Source organism: Pangasianodon hypophthalmus, chromosome 13 (assembly GCF_027358585.1).
Source record: "Pangasianodon hypophthalmus isolate fPanHyp1 chromosome 13, fPanHyp1.pri, whole genome shotgun sequence".
Lineage (NCBI taxonomy): Eukaryota > Metazoa > Chordata > Actinopteri > Siluriformes > Pangasiidae > Pangasianodon > Pangasianodon hypophthalmus.
This window is the reverse complement of record NC_069722.1, coordinates 20,530,610-20,550,755: the sequence shown is the minus strand read 5'-3', so window position 1 is coordinate 20,550,755 and position 20,146 is coordinate 20,530,610. Positions and strand designations below refer to the sequence as shown.

The 20,146-nt window shown below is 37.9% G+C and overlaps 3 protein-coding genes across 5 annotated transcripts; 1 reads left to right on the top strand and 2 right to left on the bottom strand.

Annotated features, from left to right (window-relative positions):
- Positions 1-1,013: 1,013 nt before the first annotated feature.
- On the bottom strand, positions 1,014-7,043 carry LOC113528524 (protein phosphatase 1 regulatory subunit 21). 3 transcript variants are annotated; one of them, XM_026917123.2, is made up of 7 exons: positions 6,248-7,043; positions 3,336-3,469; positions 2,185-2,414; positions 1,766-1,966; positions 1,466-1,609; positions 1,286-1,379; positions 1,014-1,152 (listed from the first exon to the last, which is right to left on the bottom strand). In XM_026917123.2, exons 1-7 carry the CDS (start codon positions 6,336-6,338, stop codon positions 1,114-1,116), a joined length of 933 nt encoding a protein of 310 aa, XP_026772924.1. In that variant the 5' UTR covers positions 6,339-7,043; the 3' UTR covers positions 1,014-1,113. The 3 variants fall into 3 exon arrangements, with proteins under 3 accessions (XP_026772924.1, XP_053095292.1, XP_026772923.1); XM_053239317.1 differs by having other exon boundaries at positions 2,185-2,336; positions 3,336-3,472; positions 6,248-7,042; XM_026917122.2 differs by having other exon boundaries at positions 3,336-3,472; positions 6,248-7,040.
- A 44-nt stretch (positions 7,044-7,087) lies between these two features.
- Positions 7,088-15,395, bottom strand: leprotl1 (leptin receptor overlapping transcript like 1). The gene is made up of 4 exons (XM_026917157.3): positions 15,237-15,395; positions 10,921-10,996; positions 10,431-10,617; positions 7,088-9,794 (listed from the first exon to the last, which is right to left on the bottom strand). The coding sequence occupies exons 1-4, from the start codon at positions 15,250-15,252 to the stop codon at positions 9,678-9,680; spliced, it is 396 nt and encodes a 131-aa protein (XP_026772958.1). The 5' UTR covers positions 15,253-15,395; the 3' UTR covers positions 7,088-9,677.
- Positions 15,396-15,523: 128 nt separating this feature from the next.
- On the top strand, positions 15,524-19,763 carry LOC113528321 (F-box/LRR-repeat protein 12). Its single transcript, XM_026916811.3, has 4 exons — positions 15,524-15,777; positions 16,170-16,245; positions 17,162-17,386; positions 17,879-19,763. Exons 1-4 carry the CDS (start codon positions 15,677-15,679, stop codon positions 18,563-18,565), a joined length of 1,089 nt encoding a protein of 362 aa, XP_026772612.2. The 5' UTR covers positions 15,524-15,676; the 3' UTR covers positions 18,566-19,763.
- The last annotated feature ends 383 nt before the right edge of the window (positions 19,764-20,146 follow it).

The following is a 20,146-nucleotide window of genomic DNA, read 5'->3' as shown; positions in this document are numbered from 1 at the left end:
AGTGAAGTGTGAAAAATACTGAAGTGTGTAAAATAGTGATGTAAATTAGTATGTATAATAGTAAAGTGTTTACAATAATTAATTGTTTACAATAGTGAATTGTGTACAATAGTGAGGTATCTAAAACAGTCAAGTATGTAAAATAATGGGTATATAAAGTAGTAAATTGTATAAAATTATGAATTGTGTAAAATAGTCAAGTGTATAAAGCTGTTAATGTTCAGATATAGTGAAATGTGTATTCACACATGTCGTGAAGTGTGTAAAACTGTAAAATATGTAAAGTAGTGAAGTGTGTATAATAGTAAGGTTTATGTTTGTGAATTGTGTAAAATAGTGAGGTATGTAAAGTAGTCAAGTGTTTAAACTAATGGGGGTGTGTAAAGTATTGAAATGTGTAAAATAGTAAAGTGTTTAAAGTAGTGAAATGTGTAAAATGGTGGGCTTTTTAAAGTAGCGCCTTGTATAAAGTTATGAATTGTGTAAAAAAGTAAAGTGTTTAAAGCTGTGAATTGTGGGATGTGGTGAAGTGTGTAAAGTAGGGAAGTTTTCAAAATAGTGAAGTGCATAAAGTTGTGAAGTGTGTAAAATAGTGAAGTATGTAAAGTAGTGAAGTGGGTAAAGTAGTGAAGTGTAAAAGTAGTGAAGTGTGTAAAATAGTAAAGTGTTTACAGTACTGAGGTGAGGTAGAACAGTGAAGTGTAAAACCATGTAAAGTAGTGACCTGAATAACATAACGTAATGAAGTTTACTGTGGTTAAAGTGTGTAGTGAACTTTGTAAAGTACTGAGGCATGTAATGCTTTGAGATGTTTGCTAGGTAGTGAAGTGCGTAAAAGTGAAATGTGTGGTACACTGAAGTGTGTTAAGTAGGGACGTATGCAAGTATGTAATGTTAAATTGCTTAAATTAGCAAAATTATCTGTCTGTCTGTTCTGTGTCACATAATGAAACATACTGGGAGAATATAGGCCATATATCCAAAGATAAATAACTAAAGAGAACCCCTCTATATAATGTGCTGAAATTGTTTTATTAAAGGTCACTAGTTTGGGATTTTCCCTTGTGCAGTAGTAGACACTTAGAAATAGTGCATGATTTCAGTCTCCAGACTTCATGGTGGTTTTAGGTATCCATCCTCATGACTATCCACCTGAAAACCAAATATTTTATATCTTAAATAACAACTTATTTTGTGTCCCGCATTAATGTGAAAAAGTCACGTAAGAAATAGTTACAGGAATATGAGCTATAGGAATATTATTTGTTTGTGGTTGTGTGTGTACCTGGTGTGATGTGAATTTGCTAAAGAGTTCCTGGTACCTTCCCTTCCACTTGTCTGCCTCTACCTGCAGATCCAACATGGCATCTATGTCCCATCTAGGAACAAGGGACTAATATTTAAAAAATATTCTCGCTCTTCACTCCGCAATTCCTACGCATTTAAAGAATTGTTTGTGTGTTACCTGTTGCAATGCATTTTGGGTTGTGTATCTTCTCCACCGATCATCTCAGATTTTGAGTTCTTTCTAATATCCAACAATTCTTCTTGTAACCTGTTCACCTGCAGAACCAGGGCCTCCTTCTCATCATTCAGGCAGTCCTTAAACCTACACACACACACACACACACACACACACACACACAAAATGTCCAAGAAAATGTCAAAATGAACAAAATGTCACTGGACTTTCAGCTACTGGTAACAGCAACATACTCTTTCTTCATCACTATTTACATACACACACATACACACACACACGCACCTTTTGATGCAGCATATCCAGTTGCGTTGTTGTTCGCACAACCACTCGACCTGCTCGGCCATCTCTCTGAGTTTGTGTACACTGGCTCTGTTTTCGCACTGCAGTTCCAGCACTGTCTTCTGGTGGGCGCTGTTCTGCTCACTTAGTTCCTGTTGCAATGCATCATGGGCCTTCTGTAGCTCCTGCAGGTCATGTGACTTACTGACCAATCAGAATAGGATTAGACAGCACAGTAGGTGCATTCTGTGTTAATACATACCCATGTAAACACACAAATAAATTCAGCATACATAGTCATTAACGTAAATGCACACATTAACAATTCAAACATAAAATATAAAAACAAACACATTATTTAACTGTCTAAACAGAAATGAGAGTAATTTGAATATTAAAATGAACTGTGTACACGTTGGTACCTCTCCAGCTCTTTCTGCAGATTTTCTGTATGCTTGCCATGGAGCTGGGCCTCCTGGTGGAGCTGCACCTCCAGACTCTCTGCCTTTTTGGTTGCATGCTGAGCCTCCTGGTGGAGCTCATCCACAAAGCCCATTAGCTGCTTCTCAGTGGACTGTAGATATTGCAACTCTGAGCTTATCGACTCCAAGTGAACATTTAACAGAGCCGAATCACTTGTGCTTACAATATTCTACATGTGTAAACACACACACACACACACATAGTTAATTAATGTTATGCCTAATTCTAAATCTAACCTTACCCACAGTAAGTTAAAAAAAATCTCTTGGCTCTTTTAGTTTTTTGTTTGTTTGTTTGTTTTTTGTTTTTTTTTAAATAAAAGGTTCTGTTTGAGTTTAAGATAGAACTTTACTTGTAGTTGAGGTACATGCAAAAGAGAAATAGTTCATTTTCAGAAAGCCTGTGGTTTTCAGAACTATATATAGTAGAGAATGTCAAAATTTCAACACGTGAATGGCTTTCCCAGGCCATATATACACATATATAAACTCATAATAGATAAACACACGTTCACACATTAACACAAAGTATAGACACAGAAAACACTTTCGTAAACACAATATCTACTTTAGTTAACTAAACAAACATAGTAAAACAACAGACACATTCATTAACATAATATGCACATACCATAATAATACAGTACTATTACACACACACACACTGCATTCCACAGGAACACACACATATAATAAAATAAAGTCTGCCTTTTTATTACCATCATTCCTTTCTCAACATGTTGCATAAAACAGAGGACAAAGGCAGGAATGTTCACTTCTAATTCACATGTAGCTATATTTTATATATTATTAAACACACAGGTAATGAGATCCGGCTTTTTAGATGCCTGTAGAAACGCAAACTTACTGCCTACATTTACTGGGCAGAACAAGTCCAAACACAGCAGTGACGCTCTTCACACATATCTGTCCCATGCATCAGTAAGTCTGCTGTCTTATTGAGATTTTTACTGGCTTTCACAGTTTTTGTAGCATATTGTGCTGTGTTAGGAACAGATTAGCAGGCTGCAAATGCCTATAACATTCAATATACACGTTAAAAATAATTCACAATATTTCATTGAAGGTACCTGCTGGTGTTGGAGTTTTTCAAGTAGCTCCTGGATGGTGCTTTCTTTCTGACGGAGCTGCAAACACACAGTTTCCAACTCTACCTGCAGGACCCGCACTCTCTCTCTAGATAACACACACTCTCTCTCCAACGCTGCTACACACACAACACACAGACATACACAAAATCATTCACTTTTCAATTTAAACACTCACACACTATATACTACATACTCACACATATAACTAGCACATACATACAGTAAACACAAAATTTAACTGAGGTACATTTAAGAATCATGTCAAGGACAAGGAGGCATCAGTATGGTGTAAAAATTGTTGAGGGTCATGTGTCAAGTCACATGAGGGGGCTTTGGATTGAGAAATAGAGAGAGATTGTTCTAGTGTATTTCCATCCATCCATCCATTCTCTGTACCTCTTATCCTACACAGGGTTGCGGGGTAAACTGAAGCCTATCCCAGGGGACTCGGGGCACAAGGCAGGGGACACCCTGGACGGGGTGCCAGTACATCGCAGGGTACAATCACACACATACGCTAAAGACAATTTGGAGATGGCAGCCTACAATGCATGTCTTTGGACTGGGGGAGGAAATCAGAATACCTGGAGGAAACCTCCGAAGCACGGGGAGAACATGCAAGCTCCACGCACACTGGGTGGAGGCAGGATTCGAACCCCCCAACCCTGAAGGTGCAAGGCAACAGTACTAACCACTAAGCCAAAGTACCTCTTCTGATGGAGGAAGAGTCACCTTATTTCTCATGGAGGAGTGTTTTGGACTGACACACCTGACCCTCACACCAACTGTATATGTGCTTTTTGAACATCCTTCTGCGAAGTCTTTCCACTAGATTTTGGAGCATGGATATGAGGATTTGCTCAGCCACAAGAGCCTATATTGGTGTGATGGTCAGGTGTCCACAAACATTTGGCCATATACTGTACATGTTAAATAATACTAGACTGAGAGAGAGAGACAGCAAAGCAGACAGTGACATGCCAGTGTCTAAGGGAGCAATATCTGGGTGAGTTTAGCTGGTTGAATAAACAGACGGTTAAGCCGCAGCATTTACAATTTTGGACCCTTTGCTATGGCGATACTGAAGGGGAAGGGATGTGGGAAATAAAAGACATGGATTTACTCCTGGTTGAAGTTATAGTTATTTCTAGGTGAACTTACCAGTGAATTCATGAGCCTCGGTCTTGTGAGTTAATAGAAACCAAGAAGGCAGGACTGTGGTCTATTGGGTCAGTCAAAAAAATAAGAACGGAGCTGCTTCTTATTAACTACTGATTGCATCAGGCCGGACATTTTCCTCACTGTTTTCATACTGTTACTTGGTGCACGTCTGAAAAAATTTGCCTTGTTGGACACAGTAGGGGTTTTTGTGGTAAAATTCTCTTTTCTTCTCTCTGTCTGCTAAGATTTCCTTGTAAGAAATGTTGGCACTTCTGTATAGGATTCACCATCATATGTGCAGGAAAAGCTAAACATAAGCAATATATTATCAGCAAAAGAAAACTGATTTTTTTATCACTCTATTCATCAGATGCTTTGTCAAATAGATATCTAAATAAATAAATAGTTGATTACAGAAGTGACCAGAACTGTGCCTTAATAAATGACAGATTATAGAAAGGTGTAGCGGTAGAAGAAGACGAGTTAACATATTTGGCTGGTAAAGAGCGTCTGTTCTGTTAAAAGCATCAACTTCATGACCTTTTATGCAACAGCTTTCTGCCTTTAAGGGAGGACGCTAGTGTTCACCACATAAAGCTCTAATTACACACACACGCACACACACATGCATGCTGCAAAGCAGATAAATACCATAACCATATAAAATCTGAACAGTTCTTATTCAAATGTCATAACTTCTCCTGCAGTTACAATTTTACTCTTATTATACATCTTCACAGATTTAGCATTTGCATAAATTACTGTGATAAATGATACATTTTCTGAATGTATACACAGAATTTCATATATTATCATTACAGATAAAATGAATACTAGGCTTATTAGAACACCTGTGTAATATACCTATGAGAAAACAATAAATCAAACAGACATTAATTAGCATAGTGCGCTTGGTAGATCTGTTCCTTATTGTTTAACATATTATTCGTGATAGTTAGCTTCTATTTAACAAACAGCCTCTAAAGTTGCTTAAACATATCCTTTTCTCAATCTTGTTTTCTAGCGTATTACGTTTTTTTCTGATTGTTCTTTAGCATACTGCTTGTTGCCTATTAGCATCATCGCTGAATTAGCATGAGCACCTAGAAGTTATTTTTTTTCTCTTTTGTATAAATTGTCTATTATTTTAATTATATAAACCCTACATTGTTTATTGTTAAGCATTACATTCTCAGAAATAACAGTACCAAAGTCTCCTTGGCGCTGGGGTGGTACCATCAGCAGTACTGTGTTTATACCTTACAATAAAGCTTTAAGGGTATATCAGTAGTCCTTAAGGCCCAATTATATACTTTAAATTATTTTTAAAGGTCTACTATATTCATGTTTCCACTTTTTTTTTTTTTTTTTTAGAAATTATACAGTGTAGTTTTTTAACAGTGTAGTGTACTTAAGGTTATAAAGGTTTTTTAGAACTATGTATTTGTATATTATCATATAGTATTGTTTAACAATGATTCTTGAGTTCCTGTCACTATGTGTCCCTTTATTTAAGGTGTAAGAGTGATTATCAGTGGAATTAGCATTTAGTACATGATCAGTAAAAGCTGTTTAATGTCTATTATTACGCCTTCCATTCCTTTGGCCCCTAAACCCTGTGTGTTGCTAATCATATAATGGTTATAAATTTATAATTATCTTCCTCTAATTTTCCTTTTATAGATTGGTGGATTATTTAGAGACTATAAAGTGATATTGCTCTGTCTTACCTTTCTCCTGTGCCAGACGGTTGCACTTGGCTGTGAGATACTGAATCTGACTGTAATCTTCATCTCTCTGCACGCGGAAAAATCTCCTCATCACCCTGGGCTTCTTCTTCTCGATCTCTTTTCTCTGCTTCACTCACTCACGCTTTTTATTTGGAAGGCAAAAGAGCAAGCTCCAGATGGCTCTGCCATTGCCTCAGGCCATGAAATTCTCTCACATGATCCATGTCTTTCCCTTTAACCTTTATGGGTATCAATGGAAAAAAAAAAAAAGGAGAAGCTGTTTTCCTTTCCTAGCCTTTGCCTGAAGATAATCTGAAAGTTTTATGTAGCTAGCAAGTGGCTTTAGCAGCACAGGCATGTTGAAGCTAGCAGGTACATGTAATGGGGGGATTTTCGTTTCTGCTGCACATTTTCTAACCTTACAGGAATGCCTTAAAACTACATCAGGGCTCAGGCCCAAATTCACAACTAGGCAGTGTGGCACAAAACCAAAAACACCACAACTTCTCACAAAAACAGAAATGAAAATAGAGCATTTAGCACCAGAATCATGAAACACATCAAAAGTGTTTCATTATAAACTTGTTCAATGTTTTTTATAGTGCTTTCGTATGCTGATGGCACATGGCTCTAGCATAATATGGAGGACAAGTTAGCTCCATTTTACGAAAGAGTGATGAGGTTCTTGTATTTGGGAATGAAAGAATGCACAAGATAGACTGCCTTGACCTTGTATTTCTAAAGGTAAAAAAAAAAAATGTTATTTTTATTTGCTTTCTAGAACAAGACAAGTTGAGTATTTGCTTAAAAAATGGCATTTATTTAAAAAAAAAAAAAAAAAAAAAAAAAAAAAAAAAAAAAAAACAAGGAAAAAATGAAAACAATGACCACAATGTTTTTAGATATAAGCAGCTTAGGACGTCTAGTTGAAACGCAAGTTTAAACAAGCAAAGTATTTGAAATGAAACATTTACAGCACTTTGGATTAACTAGAAATGTGTGAATTCTTTTTTTTTTATTATTATTATTTTGCATGTAGCTAATAAACTAAACTCTAGATGACTTCAGAGGCTTATCCTTCATTTTGACTCATAGTCGGGTTTAAAAGTCTGAGACCAAAAACTGAATTTATTCCAAAAACGCTGGACAGTACAAGCCCACAAGAGACAAATTGCAAGTGACACATCAGCGACTTGTCACTTCCCAGTGTGAATAAAAACAGTTCTTGGTGGTTTTGGACTCCGACTATACACACACAGAATTGGCCGACATTGCTGAATGAAAGTACCTTTTGGCGAATGTGACACTCGACCTTATCGTAGGACAAATGGCTGATAAATACATTAAAATAATTTATCAACTTGCAATAAGTCAGTTTCTTACATGGTTACAGTTACACAGTACAGTAACAGAGGAAGAAATAAATAATATGAAAAAAAAATAAACATGTAACAAATTATTCAGTGCTTCTAAAAGTTTTGAGACTCAACTTTTGTCACCTAAAAAAAACAGGACTTCACATTAATGGTTTTGAAGAGAAAAGTCAAACTAAATTGAAAAATTTCTCCCCACACCTTCAGTAATTCAGTAAGCTAAGCCATGTTGCGTCCAAATTTTCTTTAGTATTCGCAAAGAGCTACAAAGCTAATAAAGCTAACAAGTAATAAATGCCTATGAATACAGATTAGCATACAGCTAACTCTGCTGAAACTGTCACGCTTACCTCTGAGGTAAATTACAGACAAGTTTCTGAAATTCTTGTTACTTGCTGTTTGAAGTGAGTGTGTAAGTATTTCAGGATACAGTTAGCATAATGCTAATCTTTCTCATAGCTCCAGTGCACAAAACATTTAGACTACAATGATCAGCATCATGCTAACTTCGTAACTGCGTTTTTACCTCAGTGTTAATCTTAAACAGTCTTGCTTATATGTTGCTGACACAAAATTATCTCACAGCTGAAAACAATATCGGCAGCCATTTTGAAACAGAACTACTTACTCTTATTGATATATTAAAATCTCACTTTACTCACTTTCACTCACAAAAGACTCACTTTACAACTATATGAAATAGTGTATGTGCTAACGCTACTACATAAAGCTATTTGAAGTGTGTGACGTTTTCAGAGCACAGTTAGCATAACGCTAATCTACGTCACACCTCCAGTACAAACATTTAGACTAGAATAATCACTTTTTACCTCAGTGTTTTTTACCTCAGTCTTAAAGACTTGCTTATAGGGTGCTGACAAAATTACCTTAAAGCTGAAAACAATAGTGGCAGCCATTTTGAGACAGGATCACTTATACTTATTTATATATTTAAATTTGTAAATACAGACTCACTTGACAACTATATGAAATAGTCTGTGCTAATGGTACTACATGAAGCTGTTTGAAGCGAGTGTGATGATTTCAGATAATAGTTAGCATAATGCTAATCTTTCTCACAGCTCCAGTGCACACAACATTTAGACTAGAATGATTAGCATCATGTCAACTGTGTAGTGAAATAATCCCTTTTTTACCTCAGTGTTAATCTTAAACAGACCTGCTTATAGGATGCTGACACCACAGCTGAAAACTATAGTGGCAGCCATTTTGAGACAGGATCACTTATTATTATTATTATATATTTATATTTGTAAATACGGACTCACTTTACAACTACATGAAATAGTCTATGTGCTAATGACGCCATTTGAAGCGAGTGGGATGATTTCAGAATACGGTTAGCATGATGCTAGTCAGTGCTCAGTTACTTGTTAGCAAAGTGAGCTTTGTAGCTCCTATACACAATGTTTTATTCGATTACACTTTTATCTCAAACACTGGCTGTGTACTGAGCATTATACAGGGTATCGCTACTAAATTGCGAGATTATACATTAAACAGCAGCAATGGTTCTGGCGTTTGGTTATGGGATGGACTTGTGCTACCTATAATGCAATGGTGGCAGTAGACAGTGCATTTTACGTGAATAAATTATAACTAAACCCATGTAACTTGAAAAGGCAATTCACTTTTAAAATATTACACAGCAGATTCACCAAGCTAAAGACTAATGCTAAAGGATGCGCTCCAAATCACAGAGTCTGTGATTAGCTCTAACCACAGACTTCATAAAGAGAATTATCTATCCATATTAGCTCATTTTTTTCTGTGGTATTATACATTTTACATTCTGTAGAGAAGCGTCGATCATGCCTGCAAGAAGGAAAAAAAAAAAACTAGAAACATTGCTAATGCACAAAATAAACAGAAAAAACAACAGCTTTCTGAGGTCAAACCGATCCCAGTGACAACTTATTGCACTGATTTCCTCTTAATACGGATGGCCAGTCACTATAAATAATAACAAAGACGACAATAAGAACCACGACAATAGCCGTGGTAAGAATGTATGTTGGTAAAAACAGTTCTCCGCTTCACCACTGCTGCCAGCTGAAGTCGTCGTTCGACCCAAAGACGAGGAAAAAGCCCAGAATGGTGCCAAAAATGACAATGTTTCCTGTCAGGACGAGAGCGCAGGCCCCCCAGGCAATCTGCACACACAAATATTAATTATTTACGCAACAAATGGCACTAAACACACAACGCAGATGAGACCATGCTTCATTCTGATTGGTCATAATTTTGCTGTGGTAAAGTAGAAAAAGGAAGAAGTCTCCAATGTCAGTGTTACATAAAAGTAAAGTAAAGCTGGCTCAAGTTCCTTTAGTTCCATTTCTGACATGGAAAAGTTTTCAGGACAGTGGACTATGTGCTTTACAGTTTTTCTCCAACATGACAATCTGAAACAAAGAGGTTAGTGAAAGTATGACTTAAATAATCAAACTTTCACCAACTTCTCTTTTTTTCAGCTTGTCATGTAGCTGTCATAACGCTAATGATAACCTGTTTCACAGACATTCCATGGTGATAAACATAACTATTATTGGATAAAGTACAACATGTTATAAAAGTATAGAAGAACAGCGTCCTCCAGAACAGAACGCACAAAGCGGTGATGGTAGCATATCGTGTTTACCATAATGTCATTGTGCACGTCAAATCTTCTGATATATCATGTAACAAATCATTGGCATATGCCTGGGTTGAGCAGTAGTGACATGTAGGCATATACAGATATTTTAATACATTCCCAAAATGGGCTTCAAACATAGAAAAGCAATGTTTACCACACTAGCGCGTGCGAATATGATGGGCAGGCCGAAGGCAGACACAACGATCCCTGTGGTGAGGAAAATGGCCAGTTCTTTGCAGGCATTACTAGCCGAGTCTGTATCATCCACCACACGCCGAGAGATGCAGTACGGGATAGGAGACAGGATGTAGAAGAAGAGAAGAAAGAGGGGCCAGTATTCACTATTGAGAAACACACACACACACACACACACACAATATACATTAGCCATTACTCATCATTGTGCTGTTACCACAATGCTTAATATCCAGAACATTTAATATAACATTTATTATTCAAGTGTAGCATGATTTATAAACCTTCTCAAGCCTTATTATTACCATGCTTCTGGATGCTGTGCTGTGTAAGTTGCAGCAGATAAAAAACATGTAGTATTGAAAAGCTATTAAATATAAAACTCATGTATTATTACTCTAAACAGACTCATAACATGCAAACATTTAATGTTAAATATTTACACTCACTTATACACAGGCAAGGCACAGCCAAGCATCAGAAACATGAGGCCAATGGCTCCACCGAAGGAGAGGCTGATCAGGGCTGGACATAAAGAGGAAACAGACAGTTAATTAATTTTTCATGACAATAATAATTACCTAACCTTTTTTTCATGATGTAATTATACAATTCTTGCTGTTCTCATTGGTCAATATTTTGACTGTAACTGAACAACTTCCTCAGCCATCATACAAACCGTATGCAGTTCAGTGAGTCTGCTAGGCTTCTGTAGCAGATTTACCCAAATTACATGCATTTATGTGAACTATATAGCTGTAGGAAAATCACCAGACCAGAGTATAAAGAACTAGAAAGGAAGTCCATCCATTCACCCACTTATTGTACACAGGGTCGCAGGAGCCTGGAGCCTATCCCAGAGGACTCCAGGGGGACACCCTGGATGGGGTGCCAACCCACAATCTCACACACACACACTACAGACAATTTAGAGATGCCAAAGGAAACCCCCAAAGCACAGGGAGAACAAGCAAATTGCAAACTCCCCACACACAGGGTGGAGGCGGGAATTGAACCCCCAACGCTGGAGGTGGCTAACCACTAAGCCACCGTGCCCCCAGAAGGAAAGTCTTCACACGTTAATTTTTTAAATGGGAACTAATTGCAGGTAAGACCTAAAGTTGTGAACGAGGAACTGAAGAAACGTCAGACCACACGCGCTATAGGATTAGACAGAGGAATCATTTGTGTGAATAGTTTCGCTTTACATCACTTTACCACATCATACCTAACACAAAATTGAGAAAATGTCATTTCAAATGTTGCTTGTCATGCTGTCATTGTGTGCACAGGCATTGAAAATGAACTGTCGCCTGTTGCTGCTGCCTGTTGCTGTCCTTGCCTCCACTGAAGCGCATCATTAGACTGTTTGAATAACTTCCGGTTTGCTACCCTGTCCCCTTGTTTGTTGGGCAGCCTGTATATCGCACACAGGAAAACAAGCATTTCCACCAATTCAGGTTTAAGGAAAATACACGAAGGCGTAATAATATTACTAGCCATATAGTCTGGAACTGCCTTGTGAAACCAAGAGCCCGGTGAGCATGTGAGCTGGAGGAAGGGGGCGGGGCTTCCTGGCGATGTCGGTTAGTTAATACTGAAGAATTCAAAACACCTGCACAAATCATCCCAGATGCTGACTCATATGCAGATTGGCTCATCGCCCGTTTTATTGGGGAGGAAAAAAAAAACTGCCATATTTTTGCACAGTAAAGTTCTAGCGTACTCCACTGTTAAATTGTGGTCTGGTCAGGTCTTGGTAAGAGTCTATAATATAATCAGAGTAAACATCACCAGATATCGTGGCACTGTAATATCGTTATATCGCACAACCCTCATTCTAGGATTCCAGAAGCTACTTTTAGACTTTCTGACAAACCATGAATCAGCCTTATTGACATTGGCCGAATAAATGTGCAGTGTTTGTACCCTTGAGGTAAATCCAGCCTGTTCAGAAGGCAGCATATGGACAGCTATCTTCTCAAAGTTCTTTTTAGGCCAAATCTGAAGAAGCATCACATGCGTCTTTCTCAGAGAAAAAAAGACTGAATTGTCTCTCTGACTTTACTGTTAAAATGCTCCTCAATGAGAAAGGCAGACGTAGTCATGTAGGTTTTTTCAGATAGAAATGTAATGTATCCATTATAAATCATTATTTAGTTTAAAAAAAAAAAAAAACACACACTCACAAACATCTGTAGTCCGTGGGCAGACGTTTCCTTAAATGGTGTAATGAGTCATTTTAAAAGATTTAACTGTTGCCAGGGACTCTTGTGGTTTACAAAAGTGATGTTTATCAGCCATTTTCTCTCATGTCACATTTTTCAAAAGAAGTACATTCACAGAATTTCACATACTTGTTCTTAAAACCAGACTTTACCATGGGGTTTTTCTCAAAATGGTTGAGTTTAAGTCACTGGGTGTTTTCACAAGAAATTTTGATTAAATTAGTACACATTTCATGAGAAATCCCCTCGACAAATTCTTGTATTGGTGTGTTCTTTCATCAGGATAAGTTTCATTCTGATACAAGTAAAGGAAAAGATGTGGTACCTGATCATTAAAATAAACCTTAAGATAATTTACAGCTCTTAATTCGTAAAATGGAATTTTAGACAAATTACGTCTTTTTAAGGACTTAAACACCTGTGCTTACAGTATAACTAAAATTAGTACTTAGAGATATCGTATACATTCTCTGAGTCTTCCCTTGGTTATAACTTCTTATTCTAAATGACTGATCTTTAGTCAAATGTTTTAAACACATGAAACCATTGCAATCATTTCATCTCAATCTACCTACACATACAGTATACGTGCTAGGTTAGAGTTCAAAGTGAACAGAAAGGAGTCCAGTCCAGTATTTTCTGTGCTCAGATACACCTAATTTAGCTAATCGGCTAATTATCAAGCCCCTGCTGAGATCGATCACTAGATGGATGGGATTTATTGATCTCTAAGGGAAATGTGGGTGTAGTATCAGAAAAGCACGACATGATGTGCACACTAGAGCTGAGAAACATTGCAACTATGGACTGCTGATGGAGTGGACTGGTATTAGCCCTCATATGATTCATCACATGATTCTGCAGCAAGTCACCCTGAAATTACCACTGACTTAAGAGACCTCCCGCCTGTGTATTAAATATTCATTGGTATTATTGTTATGTAGTCCTTTTTATATTAAAGCAGTTTGCTGTAATTTACCATAAAATCTCAGTAGAGTTTTATATAGAGAACTCCAGGTCATATTATAGTGTTATAATATTATATATCGAAGAAATCTTAAAATGTGATTACACATGTGTCTCAGTCAGGCAAAGAGATGCATTATGTGCAGATGTGACATCTGTTTTCTCAAACTTCATGACATGCATCACTTCTCTGTGTCCCTTCTAAAAACAAATGGGATTCGTCCACTCTTGTGGGTGATATTTAGGCAAATTTTGTGCCAGGTAAGCAACAAATCCAGACATTTTCTGAATGGCGAACCATAATTGTGCAGCTCTGCCAGGACTCCTTTTGGTTCCTGTAAAAGTATACGGCACTCACTGATGATAAGAGTAAACTTCCATCCATCCATTCTCTTTCCCGCTTATCCTACACAGGATCGCAGGGAGCCTGGAGCCTGGAGCCTATCCCAGGGGTACAAGGCGGGGGACACCCTGGACGGGGTGCCAATCCATCACTGGGCACAATCGTACTCGCGTGCACACACACACACACACACACACACACACACACACACACACACACTACAAACAATGTAGAGATGCCGATCAGCCTTCAATGCATGTCTTTGGACTGGGGGAGGAAACTGGAGTACCCAGAGGAAACCCCCGAAGCACAGAGAGAACATGCAAACTCCACGCACACAGGGCGGAGGCAGGAATCAAATCCCCAATCCGTAGGTGTGAGGCAAACATGCTAACCAATAAGCCATAAGAGTAAAAGTGGAGTTGATAAAAGAAGCAAACATATGCATAATGTTACATAAGAAGTATGAATTTTTTCATTTAAATCATGGTTGAGTAACTTATCTCAAACCATATCGTGTTTCAATTGTACCAGCTCTCCCTTACTGCATGAGACGTTTCTTTTCCATTTATTTTAAAACTATATTTTTTTTCGCTAGACAGATTTTTTTCAGAGCCTACACAATTATTACAGCATCTGTCAGATCGGCTGTTTCCGGAATGTCCACTGACATGGCGGAAAATGCCGAACGGATACGGTTCTCACCGTTACCTTAATTTATATAGGAATCATAAACCTCAGTAAAAAAAAAACCAAAGAATTTTGCTTTTACATACATTATACTGTCCAGGTAAGTCCTACAGGTTTATACATTTAGTTTATTAGTTCATATGAACCTGGTAGTAAGCCATTTCTTAATAACGGCTCATACGTGGCTCAGGTAACCTAATAAACTAATAATGTGAGCTAATTAGCTAATAATTAGGCTCATATTAATGCGCTAATTATAAAGGCTTTCGGGTTGACCTGCAGAAAGTAAAACTGACTTAAATATAACATATTAAATATCCTATAAGTGCATAAATGTTATTTTAAATTTTAAAAAAATAAAACACATATTATTACAAAGTAATACAAAGCCACTAGCTCGTTTAGCATAGCAACGTTAGCCGGCGGTAGCAACCAAGCTAACAAGCTTCATCGTACAGACCAGCGCCTCCATGCTTTAATCAACAATTAAATCCAGCCAATAATGCACATGATCACAAATATTAAATCACTCACTCACCTTTAATACCGGCCATCGTTTCTACATTAAAAAAGCGTCGGAACGTCAGAGACTCCTCCGTATATGTCGCGCACAGTCAACACAAGAGAACGAAACAAGCGGCGCTACAGTTGATCCACAACGCATATCCATAACGCACTTCCGGTATAAGATAGTTTGTCGATCGGCGCTACTGTTTATCAAAGTGCGCATGCGCTAGCCGGTTATTTCCTCTGGTTTGTAAAAGTTCTCATTCGTTAATGCGAAGTCTGAAAGGTGACGTTTTTATCCAGTGTCATTGTAAACGCCTAATCATTCTGTTACACTCTGCTGTCTGTTCTTGTTTAGATAAAAATGAGCAAACTGTAATTTTAAAAAAATAATAATTAAAATATATATATATAGTACCCTGCTTTTGTGATATATTATACTTCCGGTCGCAGAGGGGTTTGTTTACTAAAATGGCGGGTATCAGAACTTGCACTCTGGACTGTTTCCCTGAAAATATATTAATTGAAATTTTATCCTACTTAAATGTCCGAGAGCTCATTCGCAATGGAAGGTAAAATGAAATATATGTAAATATATATTTAAAAACTCCTTTTTAATACATTTTGGCAGTTGCCTGAATCCCAGAAGTAGTTTTGGTGGATTAAATAGATTAACATAGCTGTTTTCACGTTTACAAAAAATAAGTACGTAAAAATAAAATATATATCTATCATTAATGATCTGTGAATAGCTATTATGTTTTAATAGTATATTGGCTGTGTGTGAAGATATTACTGAAGATAGTCTGAAGATCTGAAGTTGTCAGATGCTCTGGTGCAACAACCGGAAGTAGCAATAAACAAAAAGGCAACCGACAGTTGTTTTGTTGTTGTTGTTTTGCTTGTTTGTTTTTGAGGATTGTGAAATTTGAGTATGACTTTGATTTATTATTTTGATGTATAGAGTATGTAAGCGTTGGAGAGCTTTAATAAAAGACCAGAGGCTCTGGAGAACTGTGGACCTTTCCACATGGAAACGGGTAAGATGCTCTCTTCTCCGTTCCTGTGTCTTGTGTTTGTCAATTTGAGATCTAAATAAAATTTTATTTACAAAGTGTTAATTTCAGCTAACTCAGTTCTTACACACATTCAAGTGACATTTAAATTTCCTTTGGGATTCAATAAATGAGTGTTTCCATGAGTGGGGTGCAATCTGTGGCTCACTAATATTATATTTACAGTTAGGTACATAACGTAAAGGTAAAAGACACCAAAACTTTAAGGACATCAAAAAGTTAAAAGACTTCAACACGCTTTCTTGGCTAAAGCAGTGGTGAAAACCGCCCTTGTGAAGTCCAAGAATAGGACTAGCCAAGATCGAGTCAGAACCGAGAGAGGCCATGTCAAGATCAGGTCCAAATGAAAGTGAGACTGAAAACCATCAAATCCATTTTGAGGCCAAGCCTTTACTTCAACTAGTTGGCTTAATTTGAAACTGCACCAATGATTAGGCTGTTTTCCAGAAGATGGAATTACTTCTTGGTAAACTTTGTGCATGCAAAAAGACAACACAAGCATTATTTTTACAAACACTTCATCAAGACCAAGACCATGTTTAGCAAGACCAGTGCCCAAGACCAAGACAAGTCCAAGACAAGACAAGTTAAAATGTCAGTAAATCCGAGAAAAGTCCAAGTCAATGAACAATACATCTCAATACCGGAATCGAGTCTTTCAGCCCTAGAGTGGTCAGGCACAATATGAATAAAAATCACTCAGCAGAAAAGCCCATTCCCTGAAGGGGAAAGGATGCAGGATGTTCTGGAAATGGTTCATTCATTTCCTGCACACTTTATCTGGATGAATTTAAATCTTTGTAGATTTGTGGATATGCACTTACAGTGTTTTACAGTATTACATTAATCCCTTCTACTTGTGTGCGTGTGTGTGTGGTAGGTGAGCTCACGGGTGCTGTGGACGTTATTGCGACAGTATCTGGGACGTGGTCTATGTTCTCTACACCTGCGCGGGTTGCTGCATAGTGCACGCGGAGGGTCGTTCCTCTCTGAGCCGTGGCTGCAGACTCTGAGCTCAAAATGCCCTCGACTCCGCAGACTCACTCTTACTCACACGGACCTGCGTGGCCTGCACAGCTGCTCCTTATTACCTCCTAGCTTACAGGTAATAAGTTGTCCTGACAATTGCCACTGGGTCAACAAGGCTGGAACTGAGGTTGAGCATATTATATAGATTTCATCATATTGTATCATCACTGGGCCTTCACTTCTTTAGTATTGATTAGCATTAAATACTAAACTATAGTACTAAAAAAAGTATAGATTAGCAATATAAGGCAAATCTAAATGCAGCACTACACCAGCATTAGCCATGTAAGAAGTTAGCTTAGCTAATAATAATAATGTTAGCTCTCAAGCAGTAGCTGTATAATGTTAAATAGCTAGCAGATTATTACCAAATTATTTCATAAACAGCAAGCTAGAGTGTGGTGATCACGTGATGTAATCAAGTTTGTGATTGGTCTATCAACTTTAACAGGATTTTTTTTAACTGTTACTTAACATGAATTTTGAAAACATGATATTTTAAATTTTTTTATTTTATTATTTTTTTTGTGTGTCCGTAATAACAATATTGTGCATGCTTACTATACAGGTGCTAGAACTGCGCAGCTGCGAACTCCCCCCCGGCTTTTTTACCCAGAATCCCTCGAAGCCGGTGCAAACTGACCAGAATGGCTCAGGCAAAGAATCTCAGACCTCTTCCTGTAGTTGTGTTATCGAAGCACTAATTCTGGACAACGTGCCATCATTCACGGACCAGCACCTAAAGAGTCTGAGCTTGTGGGAGCGCCTGCGGCGTCTGGAGCTTCGCGACGTGTTGCGTGTGACAGTGGCAGGACTGAAGGGCTGCGCTCCACCTGGCCCACATGCGCTAAAACACCTCACACACCTGGAGCTGGAGGGGTTCAGCCGGCAGCAGATGGCAGCGCTGGGCCTGGCAGAGGGTTGGGCAGGGCTGGAACGGCTAACACTCGGCGGGCGAGAGGTTGCACCTGGTCTGCTCTGCCTCAACCGCCTGGTCGGGCTGCACTGGCTGCGCCTACGTGGCTGCAGACTCACGGAGACATTGGTGCTGCGCAGCTGTGGTGCGCTGAAGGAGCTGCGCATGCTAGAGTTCCTGCAGGTGGAGTTTGCAATAGAGGCAGAGAGAAAAGACAGCAAGAGGGATGAAAAGAGTGAAAATGACCCCATGCCTGGGCTCAGACAAGCATTGTCCAACTTGCTGCCCAAGTGCAGCGTGCTGTTCACGCAGTGTACCGTTATACTTGGTGCGGACTGACACGTGGGGATGGGCGATATGATAATGACTGTTACTGTAACCATGACAAGCTAGAAGATATGTTTTTTAAAGTAGCATCAGTATGTTTAGACCAGTGACCACCTTGCAAAATTCATGCAGTGGATTTCGGTCGATCAGAGAAAGCCTATTAACAAACAACGTTATACACTCAAATCTGCCTAGCAACAAGTAGTGGACGCTAGACGTATTTAGACCAATCACAGAAAGCCCACTAACAACCAGTGCCGTTATACACTCAAATCTGCCTAGCAACAAGTAGCCAATTGGATGCTAGCAACTTAGACATTATTTTATATATTTTGGAGCAATCTTTTGCTTTTAGTTAGCAATAAGTTTTCTTAGAAAAGAGTATTTTGGTGACTGTTGAATGAATTGTCCATAGGTTTTTCTACATTACACTGCTGCTTTCTTGTGTGTTGTGTCTCTTCCAACTTGTAAGGCAAACCTCAGAAGAAACAAAATACCGATACTACGTGAAAATGAAACTGTACTGTAATAAAAGTGATAGTTTGGCCACAAATGAAATGTACACAGTCTTCTGTTTGTTTTAGTTTGGAACTGATATACATATATTTAAAAAATATATATGTGTAATGATTCGGTTTTAAACTGAATCCCAGCTCAGTTTTAAGCTTCATATGTTTACATCATACAAAGAGTTGTGTATAAAATCATGCCAATTTGTTTTTAAATGAATTAATGATTTTTAATTATTGTACTGACTTAAGAATAAAGTGATGGAGTAGGAACAGCATGTGTGTGATCTTGGGACGGTTACATTTACAGGAAAGAACCTTCCATCGAATGAATAGTTTTTGTGTCAAATGTTCATTGCATTGTCAGTAATGGGTTCCTGCTCTAACTACTTACGGTGTGTGGGGGAAAAATGCAGTAATCGTTGTCTTGTTTCAGAGCACAACACAGCAATTCAAAATGTCTACTTTAAAAAATGTTTTAAAATGAAAACTATGACTTAAAATGAAAACTAATGGCAGTTTAAGTGCTGTGCCATATTGCCACTTTCCTGCCTGTGATAATACTCAAGATACTCAAGCCTTCTGCTAGTGACCAAGTCTTTAACATGGAAGTTCTCTTTCATATGTTCACGATCTCTCCACTCAATTTTTTAGAGATTTTTTTAATCATTTAACTTGATTTACAGCAACTCTGTTATGGTTTCTATAGTATCAACTTACACAGGGGTTTGTATTTCTATTTGTATAAATGAATTTTAAAAACATGTAATTGATTTAACATTTTGATTTAGCGTTTTTGGAAGCTGTCTCCAGCGCTTTGTACCAATCAGAGGTAAACTTGAAGTTTTTTGACAGAGGAAAATCTTCAGGATGGAAGGCTTTGCAGTTTCTCTGTACCAAGACAAGCTGCATTTTCTTTTGTTTATTACATATACGAGAGGCTGTTGAGGGAATAGCTGCTATAACAAAAGTGATAACAGAAACTAACTTCAGAGACATTCCTCAGCATTAAACATAACTATACACAGATAAAAAGTACAATATGTCACACATTAATAAATAAAAAATGTAATTGTTAGCAAAT